General features: G+C 41.8%; 1 protein-coding gene across 2 annotated transcripts; it reads right to left on the minus strand.

Annotated features, from left to right (window-relative positions):
* Positions 1–4,490: 4,490 nt before the first annotated feature.
* Positions 4,491–9,797, minus strand: SMIM43 (small integral membrane protein 43). 2 transcript variants are annotated; one of them, XM_053574311.1, is made up of 4 exons: positions 9,379–9,797; positions 8,388–8,532; positions 5,861–6,018; positions 4,491–4,815 (listed from the first exon to the last, which is right to left on the minus strand). In XM_053574311.1, exon 1 carries the CDS (start codon positions 9,651–9,653, stop codon positions 9,462–9,464), a length of 192 nt encoding a protein of 63 aa, XP_053430286.1. In that variant the 5' UTR covers positions 9,654–9,797; the 3' UTR covers positions 4,491–4,815; positions 5,861–6,018; positions 8,388–8,532; positions 9,379–9,461. The 2 variants fall into 2 exon arrangements, with proteins under 2 accessions (XP_053430286.1, XP_053430209.1); XM_053574234.1 differs by having other exon boundaries at positions 8,388–9,797.
* Positions 9,798–23,582: the final 13,785 nt, after the last annotated feature.

The raw sequence follows: 23,582 nt of genomic DNA on the forward strand, positions 1-23,582 counted from the left end.
TGATTTTACATATATATTCATTCATATATTCATTATATGTATCTATACATTACACATATAGTCATTATGTATAAATTGCTTATAAAGAAATAAGCAACCTACTAGAAAAATAGGTAAGTTATAAAAAGGATGTAAATAAAGAATTAGAGAAAACATAAATGATCAATAAATACGAAATAAGAGTATCAAACTTCCTCATGATTTTTCAGATCAAACGATTAAGGTTTTTTCTGTCTTTGTTTAAGAAATGACAAATTTTTTAAAGACCCATATGTCAAATAGGTGTAGGGAAAGTGGATGAATATACAAGAGCTGTCCATAAAATACCCACCATATATGTGTCTATTTTTCATGTTACAGGGCTGGATACTTTCTGGATAGCCCTCATATACTGACACAGTCATTTAGGATAGAGACTGTCCATTTCTCCCAATTCCTGTGATTTCTAAATCAGTTAGCCCAGCAATCATACTTCTATAAATGCAACCTATAGAAAAATGGGCAATAAGTTCATTGCACTTTTAAATAAATTAATGAGTATACCATACAATAATTTTATTTTTTTATATTTATTTATTTTTATTAAACCATAACTGTGTACATTAGTATGATCGTGGGGCACCATACACTTGGTTCATAGATGGTTTGACACATTTTCATCACATTAGTTAACATAGATTTTGTAGCATTTTCTTAGTTATTTTGCTAAGACCTTTACATTCCACATTTACTAGGATTCACATATACCCTTGTAAGATGCACAGCAGGTGTAATCCCATTAATCCCCCTCCTTCCCCCTCCCTCCCCCCCTTTCCCCCTTCTCCCTATTCTTAGGTTGTAACTGGGTTATAGCTTTCACGTGAAGGTCCTACATTAGTTTCATAATAAGGGTGAGTACATTGGGTACTTTTTCTTCCATTCTTGAGACACTTTACTAAGAAGAATATGTTCCAGCTCCATCCATGTAAACATGAAAGAGGTAAAGTCTCCATCTTTCTTTAAGGCTACATAATATTCCATGGTGTACATATTGCATACAATAATTTTAAATAATGATTCTGTTTTCACTACAACTCTTTAAGATATGTGTTCCAGTTACTATCACTATAACAAATTTATTCATTCATGTGTTAGTGAGCTGAAACAACAACCAGGATCAGACAGAGCAGAGTGATACTGGCTTGTCTCTCCCCACAGTGTCTGGGCCCTCATCTAGGAAGAGCTATTGACTATGTCCAGGTTGGAATCTTCGGCTGGGACCTCAGCTGGGGCTCTCTACTAGAGCACTCTCGGGGGGCCTCCCCTCTGCCTGGGCTTCCTCAGAGAATGACAATGACTTCAGGATATTCCAGTCTTACATGGTGACTCAGGGCTTCACAAGTGAGTAATCCACCCAACAAGGGAGAAAATGCATTGCCCTTCCTGATGGAGCCTCATAAGTCATCCAGGGTCATTTCTGCTACATTCTGTAATCATGAATCCTGCCCAGAGAAAGGGGACTAGACTCTGTCTCTCAATGTCAGGATGTCAAGGTCACATTGTTAAGATGGGGGGGGCGATGAGGACACTGCTGTGACCATTTTCTGGAAAGTACAAAATACAACCTGCCATAACATATTAGAGAAGAAAGCATCTAGCACAATGTTTGTAATCTGATGCCATCTGTATAAAAAGGAAAAAAACTTTTGATGTACATATACGCAAATGTGGATAAATGTGATGGTATAACTATGTGTGGCAAATGCCCAGAAAATTATTTCAAAAGATATACACCAAGCTGGTACCACCTAGTTAGCTCTTAGGGGGAGAATGAGATTATAGCCGTGTGACATGGAGGAGACCTCTCACTTTTCCTCTATGGGTCAAAACTTTGCAATGAGTTCCAAGTTGAGATGTGTAAAGGACAAGAAGCAGTGTGTCCGGGAAACTGTGTTCAAGTAAAAATGGGGCTTCAGATGTAACTTAGTGTCCATCGAACCACTTCCAGATACATTTATAAAAAGCACAATTCAGTATCCAACCACTCAGACCCTGCCAAGATGAGAGGAAAACGGCAAAATGGACAGCACTCAGATACTGAGCCAGGCAGTCCAATCTGCGGCTAGACCCATGTTAACGGTAAAGAAGCTGGAACTCATGGGTCTTGTGCTTTGTTTTGTTTTATTATCACTTCAGCCTTCTAGTAAATTTCCCTTTTAAAAAGTACAGTTTACTCTTGATTGTAATAAAGAAAAGAGGACATTTGTCCTGATGGTCTTGACGGAGAGCTACCCCAGATCTGGACTCATCTTCTGGGCGGCACTAGGAACAGGAATAAAGACAGCATGGTGTTGGATGGGGTTTTCTTGCTGAATTTTAACCATTTTCAACAAAAATTACTCAATCCTGTTAGTGTGTATGGACTTAGCCTTTAACTAATAGTTTATTAATAAAGTTCAGATCCCTTACATTTTACAAGTGGATACCAAGACTTACTATAAAACTTACAGTAATCAAGGTAACATAGGAGCAGCATCAGGACATCCTGTGCAACAGAACAGAGAACCCAAAACACACCCACACTGATATGGTCGCTTGATTTTGGTGAAGATGCCATACTAATCCAGTGGAGAAAGGCAAGTCTTTTCAATCAACTAAAAAATAATATGCATTTTTTTAGGGCAGAGCCTGTGGCTCAACAGAGTAGGGCATCGACCTCATATGCTGAAGGTGGTGGGTTCAAACCCAGACCCAGACAAAAACTGCAAAATAAATAAATAAATTAAAAGAATATATGTATATTTTTAAAATCCTTTATCTGGGTGGAAAAAAAGGAACCTTAATCCTCTCCTCACGCCATACACAAAAACAAGTTCAAGATGATCATGGACCCAGCAGAAGTAAAAACTGTGAAGTTTTTAGCTTGGAAGAAAATATAGGAGAATATATTTGGTGACCTAAGGGGTAGGCAAAAATCTTTTAGACCACGGAAAGCAATAAACATTAAAGAAAAAGGCAAATAAATTACACTTCAAAGTTAAAAATATGTCTTTTAAAGACACTGTTAAGAAAATGAATATACTAGGCACAAACTGAGAGAAAATGTTTGCAATGCACATATCTAATAATGGGGCATGTAAAGAGCTATCAAGAATTTCCACAAATCAATAATAAGACAAAAACCCCAAAATAGGCACTTGTGGAGAAGCAAGGTCCAAGTGAGGCTCAGGGACAAAACCAGATACCTGAGAAAAGAATTAAATCCAATAATACTAAACTCTTCTTACTTTACTGAAACTCTGAATATAATGGAAGAATCATTTAATATTTCAAAAATTTAACATTAATTAGCATATAGATTTGCCCATTAAAAAGGAAATGTAATATAAAAATAAATATTTCTACCTATTAATCTCATCCTGATTAACTCTTACCAAAGTTTGGGTAATAATAATTCACCAAAAAAAACAATCACATAAAAAAAAAACTGAGTTACATATAATTTATTTTTATTTTACAGCCTTTTAAAAATATAAACCACTAAAAAACATACACAATCATTTAGTAGCCACATTATTACAAAAGTAAAATAACATAGGATAAATTGGACAGCTGAATCCCTGACTAGGAACACACAATAGTCACTAGGAAGGTTAAGTGGACCAACAAAGCTATTTTTTCATTCTCCATTATCACTAAAATCAATCACAGAACCAGTTTCCAGGAGACCATTCCATTCACTACGAGAATACGTGCAATATACAGATGTCAAGTTAGCATCTTAAATTAATTTCAAAATACCATTTTTTTCTTTTCCTTTGGGGACAAGTTCAATGGCAAGGTGGAATAGTAAAGACCATGGGGAAACAAGCTCATGACAGGTCCACATCTCTCCCAGTAGGTTCTAAAACACAAGCAAGAGAGGAATGTATACTATGTTGTCTGGTACAATGGCCACTATACCCTTGTGGCTATCTAAATGAATTATGATTAAATAAACTCTAGATTTTACTTTCTCAGGCACACTAGCCACATTTCAAGTGTTCACTAGCCACATGCGGCTGGTGGTTACCATACTGGACACCGCAGATATAGAACATTTCTGTCATCACACAAAGTTCTTTTGGACAGCCCTGGATGTGGGAAGTGTTTCTTCTCCCTTTGCTTAGCCAGAATGTAGGCTGCTGATGGAAGCAGTTCTGAGAGGCAGTTCTTCTCCCAGGATATTCCTAGATTGGTGGTGGAGTCACAGAGGGAGTATGATCACTCTTCTTTGCATAGATTATTCTCCTCCATGCATAAAAGAGATGGCCTTTTTTTATAAGGAAGCATCAAAGTAGAACATTCTTTTCCCTATACAAACCCTTCACGAAGAGATTATGCCCACCAAGGAAGTGCGCAGGTCCCCACAGGCCTCCTCTAGAAAATCCTGATGTGGAATAAGCAGACTGAAGTGTTGCTTGGAGTTTTTCCAGTTGTGAAAGAGCTACAATTTTCATCTTTTTCAAATATTACATCCCTTTACAACTGTGCTTTATAACTAGGGGATAAACTACTAGTTGTCCACCCAAGATCCACAACCATCTTGTTCATATGAAGAGAACATAGATTTTTGTTGAAGGCAGTTATATATCTAGCTACATAAACTACGTTTCTCAGGCAATCTTGCAGACAGCAGTAGCCAATGACACAGTTCTGGCCAATGAGATATAAACAAAAGGTTTCAGGCTACTGAGAAAGCTCTTGAAAAGGATAGAGACTCAGACTGGCATGCCTTCTTTTCCCTCTGGGTTTCCTCCTTCTTCTTGCAGGCAGCTACAGGGACCATCCTGGAACCTAGAGGAAGAAGCCAAAGGAGCCTCAGCAGCCACCTCCATTCAGCCTGACGCCTATAAATTGCTTAACCAGCGCAAGCCTCAAGCCTCCTTGTTACAAGAGAAATGAACAAAACCTCCCATTTGTTTAAGCCACTAGTCAGACCAGTAACTTCTTATTCTATTATCAAGTTAGCAATCCATCTTGACTCTCAGTAGGGAAATGGTATTTTCAACTGAAAGTCAAGAATGTCTTGCCTAAAGATTCTATATCTACTCAATAAATCCAACTAACTTCAGAATCATACTAATAAAACAAAGATTGAATATAAAGATTTTAACATGAACCCATTTGTGTCCTCAGGATGTGTCTATAGACCAAGAATGGCAGAAATGATCAAGCTGAGAAGCTGCTACTAAGGAAAATAAGAGGGTTTTTTAACCTTAATCCATCAGGAAGCTATTTCCAAGTGCCAACTGGGTTCTGATTACCGGTCCAAACATAGGTTTGCCTTCTGATTACCTAACTTCCTGTGTGGGAAGATACTCACCACTCAACTAATCAGATCAGATCTTTACTAACCTATCACTTTATTATTTTCTGTAGACAAAATAAAAATGGAGAATTAAGAAATTTATTTCACTGATTCGAACAAAAAAAAAAAGGCTGTATCAAAGATCTACAATTAAATTCTTAACTTTCCCATGCATGTGACATAGACATCTGACAGTGATATTCTAATGATCCTAGAGTGTTCATCGTGGTTTATTAGTCAAAAGATGCACAAATACCTCAGAGTAGCTATAAATTTTTAAGTACAAAATTCTGTAGATACTTTCTATGTACTTCGTTCATTATCTTCAGCATTCTAAAAGCCCCTAGATGAGTAAATGTGACTTAGAAAAAATAAGTATTCCCCACTATCTAAAATTGTTTAACCATTTAAAATCTCTAAAATTTTAGCTATTTAAAATTTAACTCTATTGCACTTATTTCAAAACTATAGACAAAATGGGAAACGTGGAATGTCAAGCTAAAAATAGGATATTGCATATTTTTTACTCACCTAGTTCCAAGTTTCCACCCCTGCAAGTGAACCAAAAACAAATCCTGGCACCTTGTCATTCCCAGAAAAGCCAGTGCATGGCACACTCTGGGTAAATTTTCTCTCTTATTCTGTAGAATCACACCAGATGGCATCAGTTCTGCATCTACAGCTGTGCCCTAAAATTGAAGTTCAGACATAGGAATCTACTTTATTAGACATTTTAGATTTTGCAGGTGTGAGTGTGATGTCATTCTCATTCAAACCATTCAAAATGGTCATCTTGCCGAGTAGAACTGTAGATCCACTGCACTTACTTCCAAGTTTGGAAATTGGTGCAATGATCAAAATCATCCTAATAAGATTTGAAGACATTTTGAACAGCTGAAATTCAGAAACAGTAATGAAATAATAGCAATTTGAAATAAAAAATGAACATTGAGTAATAGAATTATAGCTCATTTTCTTATAAGAAATTCAACTTGGCTTCTAACATCGCTTAAGAGTCACTAAAAACCTTTAATTGAAAATAAAATACAAAAATCTTCTATAATCTAGTTACACTTACGTAATGAGCAGTCATTTTAAATGGTCCTGACTTTTTAAATGCTTTAATATCTAGCTCATATGTACACAATCTTTAAAAATAGACTTGGCATAACGTCTGTCAGAACAAGGAGGAGGTCAGTGGACAGAGTATCCCACACGTAGAAACCTGGAACCTGGACCATTGTGGGTGTCCAAGTATTCAATCTAAGCTAAAAATGTATACAGGTAGCCAAAAAATGTGAGTTCAAAGTAGTTCTAATTTGGGAAATCAGTCTATGCAGGGTCATGGAAAAATGATGATTGAATAAATGAATTAAAAAAAGGCAGCTCATCTACAGGTGTCAAAGTTCCAAAGGAAGAGTCTCTAACAAAGCAAGGACAGGGCAGGAGACCAACAGCAGTAAATTCAAAGAGTGAATATGAGCAACCTTAATTCTCCCAAGTTTAGGGCCAAGTTTTTTTTGTTTGGTTTTGGGTTTTTTTTTAGACAGAGTGTCACCATGTTGCCCTTGGTAGAGTGCAGTGGTGTCACAGCTCACAGCAACCTCCAACTCTTGGGCTTAAGCGATTCTCTTGCCTCAGCCTCCTAAGTAGCTGAGACTACAGGAACCCGCCACAAAGCCCGGCTATTTTCGGTTGCAATTGTCATTGTTCAGCAGGCCCAGGCCAGGCTTGAACCCACCAGCCTCAGTGTATGTGGCTGGCACCCTACTTACTGAGCTACAGGCACCAAGCCTAGGGCCAAATTTTAAGAGAATTTAACTAATAGGAAAAACATTGGCTTTTTTTTTGCCCAGATAAAAAGGAACTTAGTAATTAATGAGCTCAATTATACAGAGGTTATAAAATGGCACTGGACCTAAGATAGAAAGGCAACCCTGACTTTCTTTGGGAACCTAAGTTAGTAGAACTGACAGGGAGATTGTATTAATACTGATGTGGCAATAAATTGAGTTCTTCTGTCTAGAAAGAACCATGGGCCAGTAAAACTTCTGGACACCAGTGGCACTGCTAGGGAGATTAAAGGATTACAAAATCAAGAAGCCAAGCAGGTGGCTAAAGTCATTTGCACTCTGTTTATTATAAACTATGAAATGATTGTTTTCTATCCTTATGAAAGGCTGTAATTTTTAAATAATTACTTCCAATTCATCTTCAACGCTCATATTAACCATACAACCCTTTAACTAAGTGCCTCTGTGGAGGCATCAACCAATTAGAGAACTATTGTTCTTAGCACAATACAGAATCACTGCAGTTGATTTGGGAAATTCAAACTGGGGTTTTAAATAGTTGCTTACTGTAACTTTGATAAAAAGGTGAGAATTTGCTCATGACTTAACAATTAAAATAAAGGACTCAATTAAGAACAGGTCTATTCTGGCAAAGTGAAATAGGAAATATGGGAAATTACCTGAATGTCTCAGACCAAAAACTTTCCCCATAATTATTCACCTGAGACTATTTCTCCTTCCTTTGAAGTATCAAAATAACTGCCTCACACTTCATTTTTAGAATGTTAACTTGGGCAAAATCTAGTATTCATTGTTTTTAGCCTCTGTATATGGTCTTCCTTTGTGTTTAAAATTAACAAGCATTTTCAATACTACATTCTTGACATCGACAGTGTATCCCACTCTAACATGATTAAACCCAAAATTTTCCTGTATTAAAGAGAAGTTTTATCTCCATCACATATTTCACTCCACCAACCCCTGCACTGTTTTCCACAACAGCAGAATGATTATTAAAATTGCAAACACTCCTGACATCTTTAATTTTCATAATCTTTTACGTAGACACTGATTCTTGCAAAGAGATAGGAATTAGTTTGTCTTCCTGGTTCCAGCAGAAGTTCACAGTTCCCAGTGGGGGGAAAGCCCTTTACTTCACTGTACGCATTTGCCCCTTCCTGGCCCCTCACCTTTATAGGCTCTGGATCTTCAGAAGTTTAGCCCTAACTAGGGTCAACATTAAACCATGGGTGGTCCCAACTCACCATTTGCATCTTTGCCTACCAAAGCTTCCATCTCCCATTGTCCCTGCCTTCTCCTTGCAGGGCTCCCAAGCTGTCACTGCAGCTGCGGTCCTCTGCGCGCCCGCCAAGGACAGCAGCTCGCTCCAGGAGGCGAGGCCACAGAAACCTAGGAAAAAGCATCTGGAAGATGAAGTTACTTCCCAAACTAACATTGCTGGGAGGGCGGTTAGGGCACACTAGTGAGTTTACTCCTGCTGGTCAATCTTTCCGCAAAAGCTGCTCTAATCATTTAACCTGCAACCACAGAACCGCTCCTCCGCCCCCGTCTTCTTTTTCCTGTACAAACCGGTACCTCTTGTCGCCGGCCCTTCATACTATCACCCAAAAGGTCACTTACAACCAACCCAAAGGCGTCTTGCAAATAACTCTCAGTGTAACGTTCATCCTCCGTTGCCCCAGATTCTAAACCCACCCAGTGTGGCAATCCGCAGGCACTAACGAGGTTGGTAGCTATTCAAATAGGAGTAAGGATCAAGGATTTCTCCCCGCAGTGGGCCACTGAGTTCTCCCCATCCGCCTGCGCGTCTCCAGTAGAACTCCACTTACCGTCTCGGGTCTGAAACATTTCAAGTATGCCGTCCTCCTGCCACCGTCCCAAAGCCCACAGTCTTTCTCAAAAAATGGGAATATTTGGTTTGACATTTGATTTTTGTTTGGAAGTGGCTGGAACGAGTTAGCTGAATAATTTCGTTTCCTACCCCTTGGCTAAAATGCATCTGGACTGGAAAAAAGAGCTTGCAGGTGTTCAAAGCCATTCTGGATGCAAAGGCTGACCCCCTCTTCCCTCCATTTCTCAGAGTCCCAGGAAAACTCCCAAACAGCCCAGCGCTAGCCCCGATCCCAGGGACCCGGCGACCCTGGCACCCGAGCGTGCCCGAGAGCCGAGACACTCGTCCCTCCGCTGCTCCCTCTCACCCCTGAACGGACTGGCCAGAGCCGCGGAGCCTCCTACCTGGGCACTGGGCGGCCGCGCTGACGGAGAACCCAGGCGGACACCCGACCCGTGCCCGCGCGGCTCGGTGTCCGCACCTCGGGTCACACCGCCTGCTCGCGGGAGAAGCCCCAAGGCTCGCGGTGCAGAGAGAGGCGCCCGGGCTGGAGCGCCCCGGCCGTGCTGGCCACAGAGTTCTTCAGCTGCTTGATGACCACGAAGAGGAGGAGGAAAAGTAGGAAGAGCAGGAAGAAGAACAGCGCCAGGTAGAGCAGCAGGTTGAGTTCCCACTCCATGCTGGAGGCGCGGGCGCTGGGCTGCGGGGCGCGCTCGGCGCGGGTTGCGGCTGGAGAGCGAGGCGCGCCGCCCGCACACCCACCCCGCGCTCCCCGCCGGCCCCGCGCGAGGGCGCCCCGCGTCGGGCGCAGACTCCAGGGTCCGCGCTCGGCCCCTCAGCCGCAGCTCCGGGGACATGCGCCAAGAAGCTGATGCGATCCGGATCCCACACTCGGTGCCAGTCACGAGAGCCTTCTGCTTCGCCGAGATCCTGGGCTCGTGAGGACGGCGGCGGATTTCCTAGGAGCCAACTAGAGCGGGCGGGCGGGGACACCGGGACAAGAGAAAACTACTCCGTTTCCCAGGGGGGTTGGAAAGGATTTTAAAATTTCTTCCCCAACAACCTGTAGGTCTCCTAGTCCTGCCCTGCCTAACTGATTTTCGTTATTTTCTTCAGTGGCTTTCCGAAAGTGCAGGTGACGCCAGGGCCCAGAGACCCAGAGGAATTAAAGGCGACTGTGAAGATGGTGTCTGAAGTGCTGTTAGATAACTTCGTGCCTGTGTGAATCCCACTGCGGGCTGCCTTGCTCTTCAGATATGCAGACGCACTCAGTACTGAGAGTGCTTTCCTATGGACAACAGGTCATTCGGAAAAGCATTACAATTAAAATGCATTTCAAAAGTTATATTGTGCAAAGCTTTCAAATGTTGCCTTGAAATTCAACTTCCTTGGTGAAAAGAGACAAACACCTTACTCACAGCGACTCTATAAGTCCCTAATACCTCTCTGTGTTTGTCTGACATCACCCCTATGGGGCAGCTTTGAAGGAAATTTGGTTTATCTATTACTGTAACAAATAGCCTCCATACTTGGTAGCTTAAAGAGATGACATTGGTTCTCTCTCATGGTTTCTGTGGGTCAGCAATTTGGGACCACTCAGCTGTAATTCCAGGTTGGGGTCACACATGAGGTTGTAAACAGATGTCAGCCAGGGATGAAGTCATCTGAAGGCTTGTCTGGAGGTGGAGGATCCATTTCCAGGGTGGCTCCCTCCCAGGGCTGTCAAGTAATGCTGGCTCTTGGCGGGAGGCCTGCGTTCCCTCCCAGGAGGCTTCTCCACAGGGCTACTTGAGTGCTCCCCACACAGCCACTGGCTTCCCCCAGAACAAGTCATCTCAGAGAACAAAGCAGAAGCTGCAGTGCCCTTCACCACTACCTTTCAAAGCCACACAACATCACCTTTGCAACATCCTTCTAGTTGCACAGGTCAGCCCCTTTCGGTGTGGAGTCCAAGGATGTGAACATGGCGGTGAAGATCCCTGGGGGCCGTCTTAGAGACTGGCTGTCACGCTGCTGATAGAGCTGATTCTCACTGCTCATGTTGTGGGCCTCCAACTTTATTCATTCTTTCTTTGTGAAGATACATGATAGCCCCCCTCAACTGAATTCCTGGGATGAGACAACGTCCCAGACTCTGTATTTGGCTGTCTGTAATAGATGGCTGCTCCGTTGATGGCAGGGATTCAGAGAGACAGGGTGGAAGTCTTGTGGACAGAATTGCAGACTCAGCTTTACCTGTCAGGGGTTATTTTTCCTATGTGACTCTCAGACCGCTCACCTGTAACATATCTTGCTTATCTTTCCCGTCGTTTTGTTTGTGAGTATCAAAAAATGAGTGGATGTTAAATAGGAATGTGTTTTGCTATATAACTGTCAGATACCATTATTACTATATTACCAAGGATCTCCAGTGATTCAGGGTACTGTACAAAATTTCCAGGCCCTAGACTTCTCCACAAAGTATCTTACTATGTAAGGAATCACTCTCTCCCTGTCTCTTTTCCTCTCTTTCCGAATAACACTGTATTAATCCAATCCATAGGCTCATAATGACTCACAGAGCTGGTTGTTAAGTTCTGTAAATCAATTATTAAAATACAGCTATTATTTAAAATAAAATTATATAACCTCACGGTGAACTAAATTATGTTAACAATAAAGGTAATTCTCAAAACTCATCACTTCCGAATTATTTACTACTTGTTGCTACGTGTATTATCTATGCACTTGAGATTATTTATTAACACATCGGTCGTAGCCATATGGTTGAAATACTAGATGAAGGTATATTACTACACATCTCTTCCCATCTTCAATCCAATGTCATATTGATAGTTTGAAAATGGCCATGGTGAGAGTGTTTGTCCTGAGCAGATCAGAACCAGAGAGGCAGCTGTTACTTTTTTTTTTTTCCAGATTAATATGAGGGTACAGACAATTAGAATTAGGTTACATTGTTTTGCATTTGTTAGTTAAAGTCCATGTTGTAGTTGTGCCCCTCCCCCAGAAGGTGTGCCATACCCTTACATTGTGCCTATTAGGTGAGAGCACACCAATCCTCCCTCTTCCTCCTTTCTCCTCGCTTCTTCCCTCCCATGTGAGTTTACTTGTGTTTCTCAGTTGTGTGGCTGTGTATTTGTTCATCTACTGGTTTCGTATTAGTATTGAGTACATTGGATACTTGTTTTTTCAATTCTTGTAATACTTTACTAAGGAGAATGTTCTTTAACTCCATCCAGGTTAATATAAAAGATGTAAAGTCTCCATATGTTATGGTTGAATAGTATTCCATGGTATGTATATATATATATATATATATATATATATACTATAGTTTATTAATCCATTCATGCTGAAGAACACTTGGTTTGTTTCCACATTTTGGTGATTGTGAATTAAGCTGCAATAAACATTCTAGTGCAAATGTCATTAGATGGTAAAATGTTTTGTTTTGTTTTTTTCTTCTGGGCAGACACCTAATAATGGGATGGCAAGATCAAATGGAAGGTCTACTTCTAGTAAGAATTCTCCATACTTCTTTCCAAAAGGCTATGTCAGTCTGCGGTCCCACCACTAGTGTAAAAGTGTTCTCTTCTCTCTGCACACACACCAGCATCTGCAGCTTTGGGACTTAATGATGTGGGCTATTCTCACTGGAGTTAGATAGGGTGGTTTTGATTTGCATTTCTCTGATGATTAGAGACTGAACATTTTTTCATGTGTTTCTTGGCCATTCATCCATCCTCTTTGGAGAAAGTTCTGTTCATATCTCTTGCACGATGATAAATGGGGTTATTTGCGCTTTTCCCATTTGAGTTCTCTGTAGATTCTGGTTATCAAGCCTTCATCAGATTCGAGTTCTTCATTTTGTATGGAACCAGAAAAAAATCCCATGTGACCAATGCAATTCTTAACAATAAAAACAAATCCAGAGGCATCACTTTACCAGACTTTAGGTTATACTTCAAGTCCACAGAGATCAAAACAGTATGGTATTGGCACAGAAAAAAGAGACACAGATCTATGAAACAGAATAGAAAATATACAGATGAAACCAGCCTCTTATTGCCATTTGATTTTCAACAAATGAAATAAAAGTATACACTGTGGCAAAAGTCTCTATTCAACAAATGGTGCTGGGAGAACTGGATAATCACATGTAAAAGACCGAAACTGGACCCACATTTCTTACCATTTACAAAAATTGATTCATGATGCATAAAAGATGTAAATCTGGGCGGCGCCTGTGGCTCAGTGAGCAGGGCACCAGCCCCATATACCGAGGGTGGTGGGTTCAAACCCAGCCCCGGCCAAACTGCAACAAAAAAATAGCCGGGCATTGTGGCAGGCGCCTGTAGTCCCAGCTACTCAGGACGCTGAGGCAGGAGAATCGCCTAAGCCCAGGAGTTGGAGGTTGCTGTGAGCTGTGTGATGCCACGGCACTCTACCGAGGGCAATAAAGTGAAACGCTGTCTCTACAAAAAAAAAAAAAAAAAAGATTTAAATCTAAGACACAAGGGCGGCACCTGTGGCTCAAGGAGTAGGGCGCCAGTCCCATATGCCAGAGGTGGCAGGTTCAAAGCTAGCCCCGGCCAAAAATGACAAAAAAAAAAATCTAAGACACAAAATAATAAAAATCCTAGAAGAAAGTGAGGGAAAAACTCTTGATAATATTGGCCTAGAGAAAGATTTTATGAAGAAGACTTCATTGGCAATGGCAACAACAATAAATAAATGGGACTTAATTAATCTAAAAAGCTTCTGCACAGCTAAGGACACAACAATTAAAGCAAACAAACAACCTTCAGAATGGGGAAAGATATTTGCATGTTATGAATCTGGAAGTTGTTAACCAGCACACAACTGCTAGTGGAGTTATTGGAAAAAATTAAAGTCTTGGCCAAGTTAGTAGAGATTTGTCATTTTTTTTTTACTTCCCAGAATCCATACACCTCCACTCTAAGTATCACATGTCTTTACTGGTAGAATTCTCCATTGTTTATAATCTTTGCAGGAGGACAGGACCTAGTGTCTACTTTCCATTCTCACCTCCCATATGGAAACCAAGGGGATCAAACATACCTTTTACCCACGCTTGATACAGTGTAGGGAGGAGGGCAGGAAGAGCCATGCCAGAAACTTTGACAAACGTTCTTGATTCCAGGACTTTGAAGCTTGGGAGCTGACTGAACAAGAGGAATGTTGGGGCCCAGGTGCATTCCAGTTGCAGGGGCTCTTGGAGGGCCAGCCCAGTTCCAGCACTGACTGGGCATAGCCCTCTCTGCCTACTTCAGCAGCACCCTCAACCCCGGGCCCTTTCTCAAATGAGGTCCTCTTGCCTCTTTTCCATTTTATAAGCTTCCACTGGTTTTCCAGGAAGGCTTATTGTGGCTTGTAAATGGTTAGCGACAGTTTACAAATGAAAATGCAGACACATAAAGAAAACATTACTTACACACTGTGCACATGTTATGCACTCTTGATCCACAAGGTGGGCTGATGTGATGGTAGTGTATTCTCAGAACATACTCATAGCAGTATCAGTAAAGTTGGTAATACAACCCCACCACCACCACCACCACTAAATTTGACTGGCTTTAAGACAAAGAGCACTTTTTAAAAAAATCAACAAGGTGTTTGATAGAAAAGGCATATACCATTTGACACATTGCTATTCAGATATCCAAGCCCAAGAGGGATGGAAATTGAAATAGAGGGAGGTTAAATGACCTGCTCAAGGCCACACTGCTAGCAATGGCAGTACTGGGATGTGAACCCAGGGAGTCTAGCTCTGGAGCCTGCACTCTCACCCCCATGATATCCTGCCTGCCTCGTGAGAAAAGTACACTTTTTGTGTGCATGACCACCAAATTAATGATCATATTTTTTTCTGTTGACTATCAGTCAAAGGAAACAAATTTCAGAAGACATATCTTTTTTTGTACACTTTTTTTGTGCATGACCACCAAATTAAGATGATATTTTTTTCTGTTGACTGTCAAACTGTCAAAGGAAACAAATTTCAGAAGACACATATCTTCTAACTTACGTACATCTCAGCTCCTACCTTTGAAATCTTGAATATCAAAGCTTCAAATGAGCCAGGGTTTGCCTGAAGAAGGCTGGGGAAAGGGACCGAGGGATGAGGGTTTTATGTAGCCAAGCTCAAACCCATTTCGGCCTTCCCAACCATAACTATTTAGATTATTTATCCAGGCAGCTTAAACAGATTTATAGATATTAACTAATAAATCCTCATATTCACTCTCCATAGAATTTGTATTTAAAATAATATTACTGCCACAAAGAATAAAAAAGTACATTTAGTAGATGTTCCGCATGATTTTTAGCCTCTGGTTGTATTTATACACCTCCTAAGATGGTCTGAGCTTCAGTTGGTAGGATATAAATGACTCCTTAGAAATAAAGTACAACCTTTCTCTTCCTAAAGACACCATTAGTAGAAATCCACAGAAAGAAAAACCAAACATTTTAAAAGTCAGAAAGGACACTCACCAGACTAAGAACTTGTGTGGTTCCAGCAACTGAAAAGTGAGCTGAGCCCTCATGATGCACAAACAGGTAAAGTGGAGGGGGAGCTAGTCACTACAATCCTGCCCCACAGGGTGGACCCCACATGGGTTGCCACTTAACAGCATGGCTTCTTCCCCACTTGGAGTCAAACTTCATACATCTTTCATCTCCTCAATCTCCTTCCCAAAACAATTGGATGGTACCCCAGGGCTGCCCAAGATCCTACCCTGTGGACCTCAGTGGTGCACTGCAAGATAGGGTTCCTCTTCCTTTTTTGCCTACTTTATTCTTCCCACCCTCACCTCTGATAGGAAAAAAGGGCACTTAATCAGATTCGAGCTTTACAGGTATTTATAAGAAGTGCTTAACAGTGACAGTAGAAAGATTTATTTGGCTTGTAAATGTGCTTCTCTAAAGAGCCTAAACATGAAAGAAAGCTCCCAAAAAGGGCTGTAAAAATCTATGGTCACAATCCTGCCTGGACTTACTTTTGGGGGCCACTTGCAGGGTGAAAGCATGAGAAAGATAGGGTGATTGGGAAACTAGAGAACATGAGAGTTCCAGGTACCTTTCTAAGGTTGACTCAATTTGGCCTGACATGAACCCTTCCCAGATGGAAAAAATGTTTCACACCATGCTCTGGACTTGGAATGTGTTGTTAACTTGATGAGTAAGACTGGGTTCTTAGTTAACTGCACACCTTCTCAGGTGCTGAGGGCCATAAAAATTGAATCACACATAGATGGCGTTTGCTTAGATGGTATATTCCTTAAAGCACCCGTGCACGTGCTGGAGATAAAGCCCACATTCACGAAAGCCTCCAGGTTCTAGGACACTCTGTCCCAGCTTGTCAGGGCCTGAACCAGCTCCAGTGATCCTGGTGACCCCAATGACTCAGAAATATCCCAGCCAGACTATCCATGACACTTTGTTTTTTGTTTGTTTGTTTGTTTGTTTGTTTGTTTTTGTTTTTTGAGACAGAGTCTCACTTTGTTGCCCCCAGTAGAGTGCTGTAGCATCATAGCTCACAGAAACCTCAAACTCTTGGCCTCAAGTAATTCTCTTGCCTCAGCCTCCTGAGTAGTTGGTACTACTGCTGTAGTTTTGCCTGCCACAACTCCTGGCTATTTTTTAGAGACAGGTACTCGCTCTTGCTCAGGCTGGTCTCAAACTCCTAAGCTCAGGTGATCCACCCACCTCAGTCTCCCAGAGTGCTGGGATTACAGCCACCATGTAATGCCACCATGTGACCTAAATTGAGCCACCATGCCCGGCTCTATTCATGACTCTTAGACACACACCTCCCTGGCTTTTGCCTCATACACCACCATGCTCATGTCTACATTAGAGATACAAACTGGGCTTCCTTGGAATCATTCCTTATTTACACTCCATCACACTTACAATTCTCTAGATCAGAATTAGAAAATGTATGAGAATGTTCACTGCTGTAGGGGAGGAAAAAAGTGAATTGTTCTTCCTGTCCAGGTCATGTAAGGTTAATCAACAGTTATCGTTACTATAACACCCCAATAATAGGATAATTTACTGTTAATAACAGTAATAGGATAACTTACTGATAATAACAGTAATAATTTTCTGTTCACATCTCTACCTTCTCCCCCACCCCATCCCCAAATGAATGATTTCAGTGGTTACACAGTGCATACAAAATGGGATACTCTTCAGGAAACAAGTAAAATCTATGTGATAAGCTATTTAAATCTTATGTAACCATTTAGGAATTCCAGCAAGAAGGAAGAAGGGAAGGAAGGGAAAGGAGGGAGAAGAGCAAAGGAGGAAGAAAAGAGGAATGTGGGAAATCTAAGGAAGAAATGTATTTGAGGGGTATGTGGGAGATCAGCCTATGTGGGTAGCCCTTGAATCCAGAATTCACCACTAAGAATAGTTCTATGAAAAACACTCTAGATTCTGTCCTTGATTTAGAATGTCTTTGAACATAACAAAAGATACACTAAGTCTGTTTGATACTGAAAGAGAAAAATATTAAGTGACAGATTGTGATTATAGCCAAGCACTGTTTCTTTAATTCAGACCCTTTCCAGTCAATTACCTGGAACATTGGAGAAAGTCAAGGCTGACTCTCGACTTAATATTATGTCATACAGCAAAGTGAAGAATCTGAACATACGGGTCAATATATTTTTTGTTCAGCACAAACTGAATGTCAGTGGTAAAACTGTTGCTGCTAGTGGAAGGTCTGTAAGCTTCTACATAACCTGATGATATGTCCAGTTTAGATACAGAACTAAAACTGGACAGCTCTATGGGGGAAAGGAATTGGGAAAAGTGGACTTTATAACCCCTGTTTCCTTAGTGACATGCCACCTTCATTGACCTCCTCAACAACTAGGACTTGCCCTCCTGACATACACAGTTACACACTGTGGTACAGACTGGCAGTGAACACACTTGGAGCATGGCCCTAGCTACCCTACCCTGTGCCACACTGTGTACTGCAGTGCCAAGAGGTGAAGCAAACATCTCAAGTTTACGCACGTGGACATGTACTCTGACTTCATCTCTTCTGGGTGATATTAGACATCTTTTTTCACCTACCCAGCTTTTTAATAGAATCCTGACTTTATACATGTATCTGCCTCTCCCCCATGTGACTTAGAGGAAACTTTTCAGGGAAGCGCATCTTGAATGGTCTAAAATTCATTCAGGAAATATGACAACTTTTTTTCTCCAAGGAAGGAGCATGTGACCTAAATTGACCTCATCTAATAGGAGTATATAATTCAGTGCTCAAAAAGGAAACAAAACCACTGCAGGCATCTACAGTAGGGAGACTGAATACTGGTTAAACTGGTAAAATTAGTTCCAAGGCTGTGGGGTGGTAGGAGGAATATAAAGGAGAAGGTGAGTTTATCACAAGATCATAGCCCCCCTGTGCTGGGGGAGCAAAAGGGAAAATAGTCACAAGCAGAGCCCATGGTCTCTGTGTCAGGAAGGTGGCCGTGGTGCCCACTGCTGCCCCTGCTACGGGGGGGCTAGATCTCCCAGCAGGATGGAAGGGCCTGTGCTCACCAGCCACTTCCCAAGACCCCACCAGGAGCTAGAAATAAAGCAGTCTTCTCCCTTCCTCCCATCTTCCAACCTCTTGCCAGTGCCCCCCATGGGTGAAATCTAAACAGAAGCTGGGGGTCAGGGAAGACAAGGCCATTGGTAAAATGGTAGAGAGGGGCCAGGCCAGACACAGTGGCTCATGCCTGTAATCCTAGCATTTTGGGAGGCTGAGGTGGGTGGATTGCCTGAACTCAGGAGTTCGAGACCAGCCTGAGCAAGAGTGAGACCCCATCTCTAAAAATAGCCAGGCATTGTGGTGGGTGCCTATACTTGGGAGGCTGCAGCAGAGAATTGCTTGAACCCCAGAATTTAAGGTTGCTATGAGTTACGAGGCCAGGGAACTGTATCCAAGGCAACAAAGTGAGATTCTGTCTCAAAACCCCAAAAGCTGGCTGGGTGAGGTGGCTCACACCTGTCATCTAGCACTCTGGGAGGCTGAAGCAGGTAGATTGCTTGAGCTTATGAGTTCAAAACCAGCCTGAGCAAAATAGAAAAACTGAGGCAAGAGGATCGCTTGAGCCCAAGAGTTTGAGGTTGCTGTGAGCTATGACACCACAGTGCTCTACCCAGGGCAATAGCTTGAGACTGTCAAAAACAAACAAACAAACAAACAGTAAAGAGGAACGGAGGGCAAGAGAGAAGCTGAAGGACAACAAGCACTGTCTGACATGGGAGGTGCACATAGTCCATATACTGGGAAGAGGGTTCTCCCTCATGCATGTCACATACTGGTAAATAAGAATGGCATCCCTGTCTCTGCTGACAGCTACATTGTGTCCTTGAGGAAAACTGGCCACAGGATGAAACTGACTTGCTAAATGGCAAAGCAGAAAGAACCGCTTTCCTGGACCAGCAAATCAACCAAACCCGAAGGCTTGCCCACCTCTGGACAGCCTATTTGGTCCAAAAATACATATCATTATTTTTTGAGCCAATTTGTCTGATGATCCCTTGGATAGTCAACTTACAGAGGTTCTACCTTGGGAGGCCAAGGAAGGAAGATCACTTGAGCCCAGGAGTTTGAAGTGAGCTATCATGACACCACTGCACTCCAGCCCCAGCAACAAAGCAAGACCCTGGCTCAAACAAACAAACAAAAAAGCCCCAATTTTCTTATTTGTCAAATGAAGTTACTAGCATGACAGTGGCATCTACCTAAATAAGGGTGTTGTTACTATTAAATGAAAAATACAGGCTTGGTGCCTATAGCACAGTGGTTACAGCACCAGCTACATGGACCAAGGCTGGCGAGTTCGAACCCAGCCCAGACCAGCTAAACAACAATGACAGCTGCAACAACAACAAAAAATAGCTGGCATTGTGGTGGGAGCCTATAGTCCCAGCTACTCAGGAGGATGAGGCAAGAGAATCACTTGAGCCCAAGAGTTTGAGGTTGCTGTGAGCTGTGACAGCACAGCACTCTACCGAGGGCAACATAATGAGACTGTCTCAAAAAAAAAGTAATAAAAATAAATAAATAAATGTAAAATACATACAAAATTCCTGGCATTTTTTTAGGTACCCAACAACTGGTGGTTTGTGTTTTTATTATCATTGTTAACGAAGATAATAGTATCTCTGTGTTGCCATGCACATATAGCTTAATAATTTTAATCATAAATTTGATCAGTCAGGGCCAACCTTTCATCCCTGCCACATATTGCTCTCCATTTCCACTAAGGCCTGCACCACCAGCCACCACACAGCCTCCACCTCCCTTTAGTCCTCACAAAAGGACCAGAGCCACCACCAGGACTCAGACACATGATTAATTTGGAGCTCTTCACCTCTACCTGCCATATCTTATTCTAGAAGTAGTCAGATGATGTGGAGAGGAGTCATGCTGAGAAACCAGTAAAACAGCAGAATCAATGAGGTGACCAAATCTTCAAGGCATCAGGAAAGCACACTGTGAAAGTTAGGAGAGCTGGCTGCAATGCAATGTATTTATATATTTTTTTTTTAAAATGTTGATCAGTTTTTACTGAATTTACCTATATTAGCCATTGACAAAAACTATCTCGGATGGTGTGACTTTCTTGAGACTCATTTCCAAATGAGCAGCTGTAAACAACTTGCACAAAATGTTGACCATAGCATCTGGCATGTGGAGCCTCTCTTTGAAGAGCCCATCCTAAGCTTCAGGCTGCTACTCATAGCCATGGGGTTGACTCTCTGTGGACACCAGTATAGTATATGCACCTTTGGGCTATCATCATTCTTTTCATAAATGGTACCAAAAAAATCCACCTGTTTTTCCCCTTCAACATATGTACTATTCATTTCAATAAAGTAAGTTGGTATCAGAAGAAAGGGAGGAAGGAAAAAAGAAGGAAGGAGGGGAATAAAGGAAAGGAGAGAGACAGAGAAGGAGGGAGGGAAGGAGGAAGGGAAGGGAGGAAAGAGGTACAAGTCAGACACAAAGGAAGTACGAAAGTGAAAACTGCAATTCAAGTTGACTCTGGTAGTGCAATGCTCCTTCCAACACACCATGTTGGGAATCTCCTTTCTCCTTAAACTATGCAGCAGTTTTAAACTATGCAGTAGTCAGAATTGTTTTCAAAAAATAGTAATTTTGCTTGAGTTAGAGTTAATTAAAACCTACACTAAACTTCAAAAATATTATCAATTCACACTGTAACAGACCAAAATGTTTTACATGAGAGAGCTCAAAGAAATGAATTCTTCAGAAAGGAAAATAACATACAATTTCATTTGTCAATCAAAAAATTATAGTAATGATATTTAAAATTTATTAAAATTTTAAATAACATATCTTACTCACCACTGTACCTGGAAGTCCTGCAAATTAGTCACCCATTTTAAAAAACTGTAATACGAAGCTGGCCTCTCTTCTGTCTGTGTTACACATTCTCCCTGCACCTTTCAGGCGTCCTCTACCCTGCTCTGCGCCCCATTTGCTCACATTGATGAGGCATCCCCTGCCCTATGCTTTCCAGTAGAATCTGGCCAAGGGCAAGGACCATGTGAGGGTAGAAGCAGAGAGAGGTGGTGGAATTTGCCCCAGGCTCCTCCCTGACAGGCTGTAGCTGGGTAGTAGCTGAGTTCCTCTACTGCAGACCTCACTTTCCAACAGCTGCTGATCTCACTGGTTCCAGCACTCACCTTCTCCTTTTTCCTCTTCAAGATTATGGATGGTAATGAGAACACATGTGGTGGAAGTAAGAAGGAACCAGTCAGGCTAGGGCCACCATGATGCAGCTGGTCTGGTCAGTTTAGGTCCTACCTGAATTTGACCTCATGTCTCCCATTCTTGTTTTGTAAATCCATCTCTAACCTAAAGGTGTACATCTTGAGACATTTAGGGCAATTGATTTTAGAGATTAACTTGTAAATTGGAATGTTGTTTTGGGTCATGGGTTATACCAATTATTATTTAAGATAAAGGTTAACATGGTTTTTACTTTGAAGCCTAATGTATAAAACTGTAAGTTTGGAAATAAGAACAGGACAGTCTTGGAGAGGCTACTCTCCAGTAGTTCTCCAGAATCCTGGCCTTCTGACAAAGTTTGGTGGACCTATTCCCTGACTCTGCACATTGGCTGACAGTGACAGCCAATAGTAGGCAGCAGGACCCTCTTCGTCTGATAACAATAATGGTTTCCCACTATTACTATCTCCTTAATCCTGTCTTCACCTTTGTAAATTACCCCCTCATTATTCCCTGACTCTGTACATTGGCTGACAGTGACAGCCAATAGTAGGCAGCAGGACCCTCTTCGTCTGATAACAATAATGGTTTCCCACTATTACTATCTCCTTAATCCTGTCTTCACCTTTGTAAATTACCCCCTCATTATTCCCTGACTCTGCACATTGGCTGACAGTAACAGCCAATAGTAGTCAGCAGGACCCTCTTCCTCTGATAACAATAATGGTTTCCCACTATTACTATCTCCTTAATCCTGTCTTCACCTTTGTAAATTACCCCCTCATTATTTATCATCTGCTAAGGACTGAATGTTTACTATGGTTTTAATGTGTTCTCTCCAAAATTCAGGTGTTGCCAATGTATAAAGAGGCTTCACACAGTGCTCATCCATTTATCTTGCCCTGCTGCCATGTGAGGAGATGACATGTCCCTCCTCAGGAGGAAGCAGCCCTCACCAGACAACCAAACCTGCCTGCCGGGCCTTGATCTTGCATTTCCCAGCGTCCAGAGCTGTTAAAAATAAATTTCTGTTCTTTGTCTCAAGTATTTTGATACAGGGGCACAAAACAGGCTAAGACAATACAGTAGAATCTCCATAGTTGACCACCTCCTTAAGTTGAATTATTTCCACAGACCAGACACGCACCACATGTACATATCAGTACAGTAGATCTAGTTCCTTATGTGGACCACCTCTCTCTATTGACCAGTTTGTTACCATCCCTTGGGTAATCAACTCACAGAGGTTGTACTGTATCTGCATCCCTCTGAAATGCTTATGTCAAATGCTAAGCCCCTCAATGTATTAGAAGTGAGGCTTTTAAAGCCAGAGTCCTGAAGAATGGGATTAGTGATAGCATACTCCCTCACCCCTTCTACCATGGGAGGACACAGCTAGAAGATGAGAAAACAGCTGTCTATGCACCAGGAAGCCTCACCAGACACACAGCCTAAGGGTGGCTTGATCTTGTGCTTCCCAGCCTCCAGAACTAACAAATAAGTTTTGTTATTTAAGTCATCCTGTCGATTTCTTTTTTCACCATTTTTTGTTTCACCATTCTGGACAAAAATACCATCTCTTTTTTTTCTTTTCTCTTTTTCTTTTTTTTTTTTTAAGACAGACTCTCACTGTGTCACCCTGGGTAGAGTGCCTGTGACATCACAGCTCACAGCAACCTCAAACTCTTGGGCTTAAGTGATTCTCTTGCCTCAGCCTCCCAAGTAGCTGAAACTACAGGCACCCGCCACAATGCCTGGCTAGTTTTTGGTTGCAGTTGTCCTTGTTTGGCAGGCCCGGGCTGGATTCAA

The sequence above is a fragment of the Nycticebus coucang genome, chromosome 1, assembly GCF_027406575.1.
Source record: "Nycticebus coucang isolate mNycCou1 chromosome 1, mNycCou1.pri, whole genome shotgun sequence".
Classification (NCBI taxonomy): domain Eukaryota; kingdom Metazoa; phylum Chordata; class Mammalia; order Primates; family Lorisidae; genus Nycticebus; species Nycticebus coucang.

Coding starts and splice junctions, on each gene's coding strand:
- SMIM43 (XM_053574311.1), bottom strand. CDS start 9,653: ATGGAGTGGGAACTCAACCTGCTGCTCTACCTGGCGCTGTTCTTCTTC.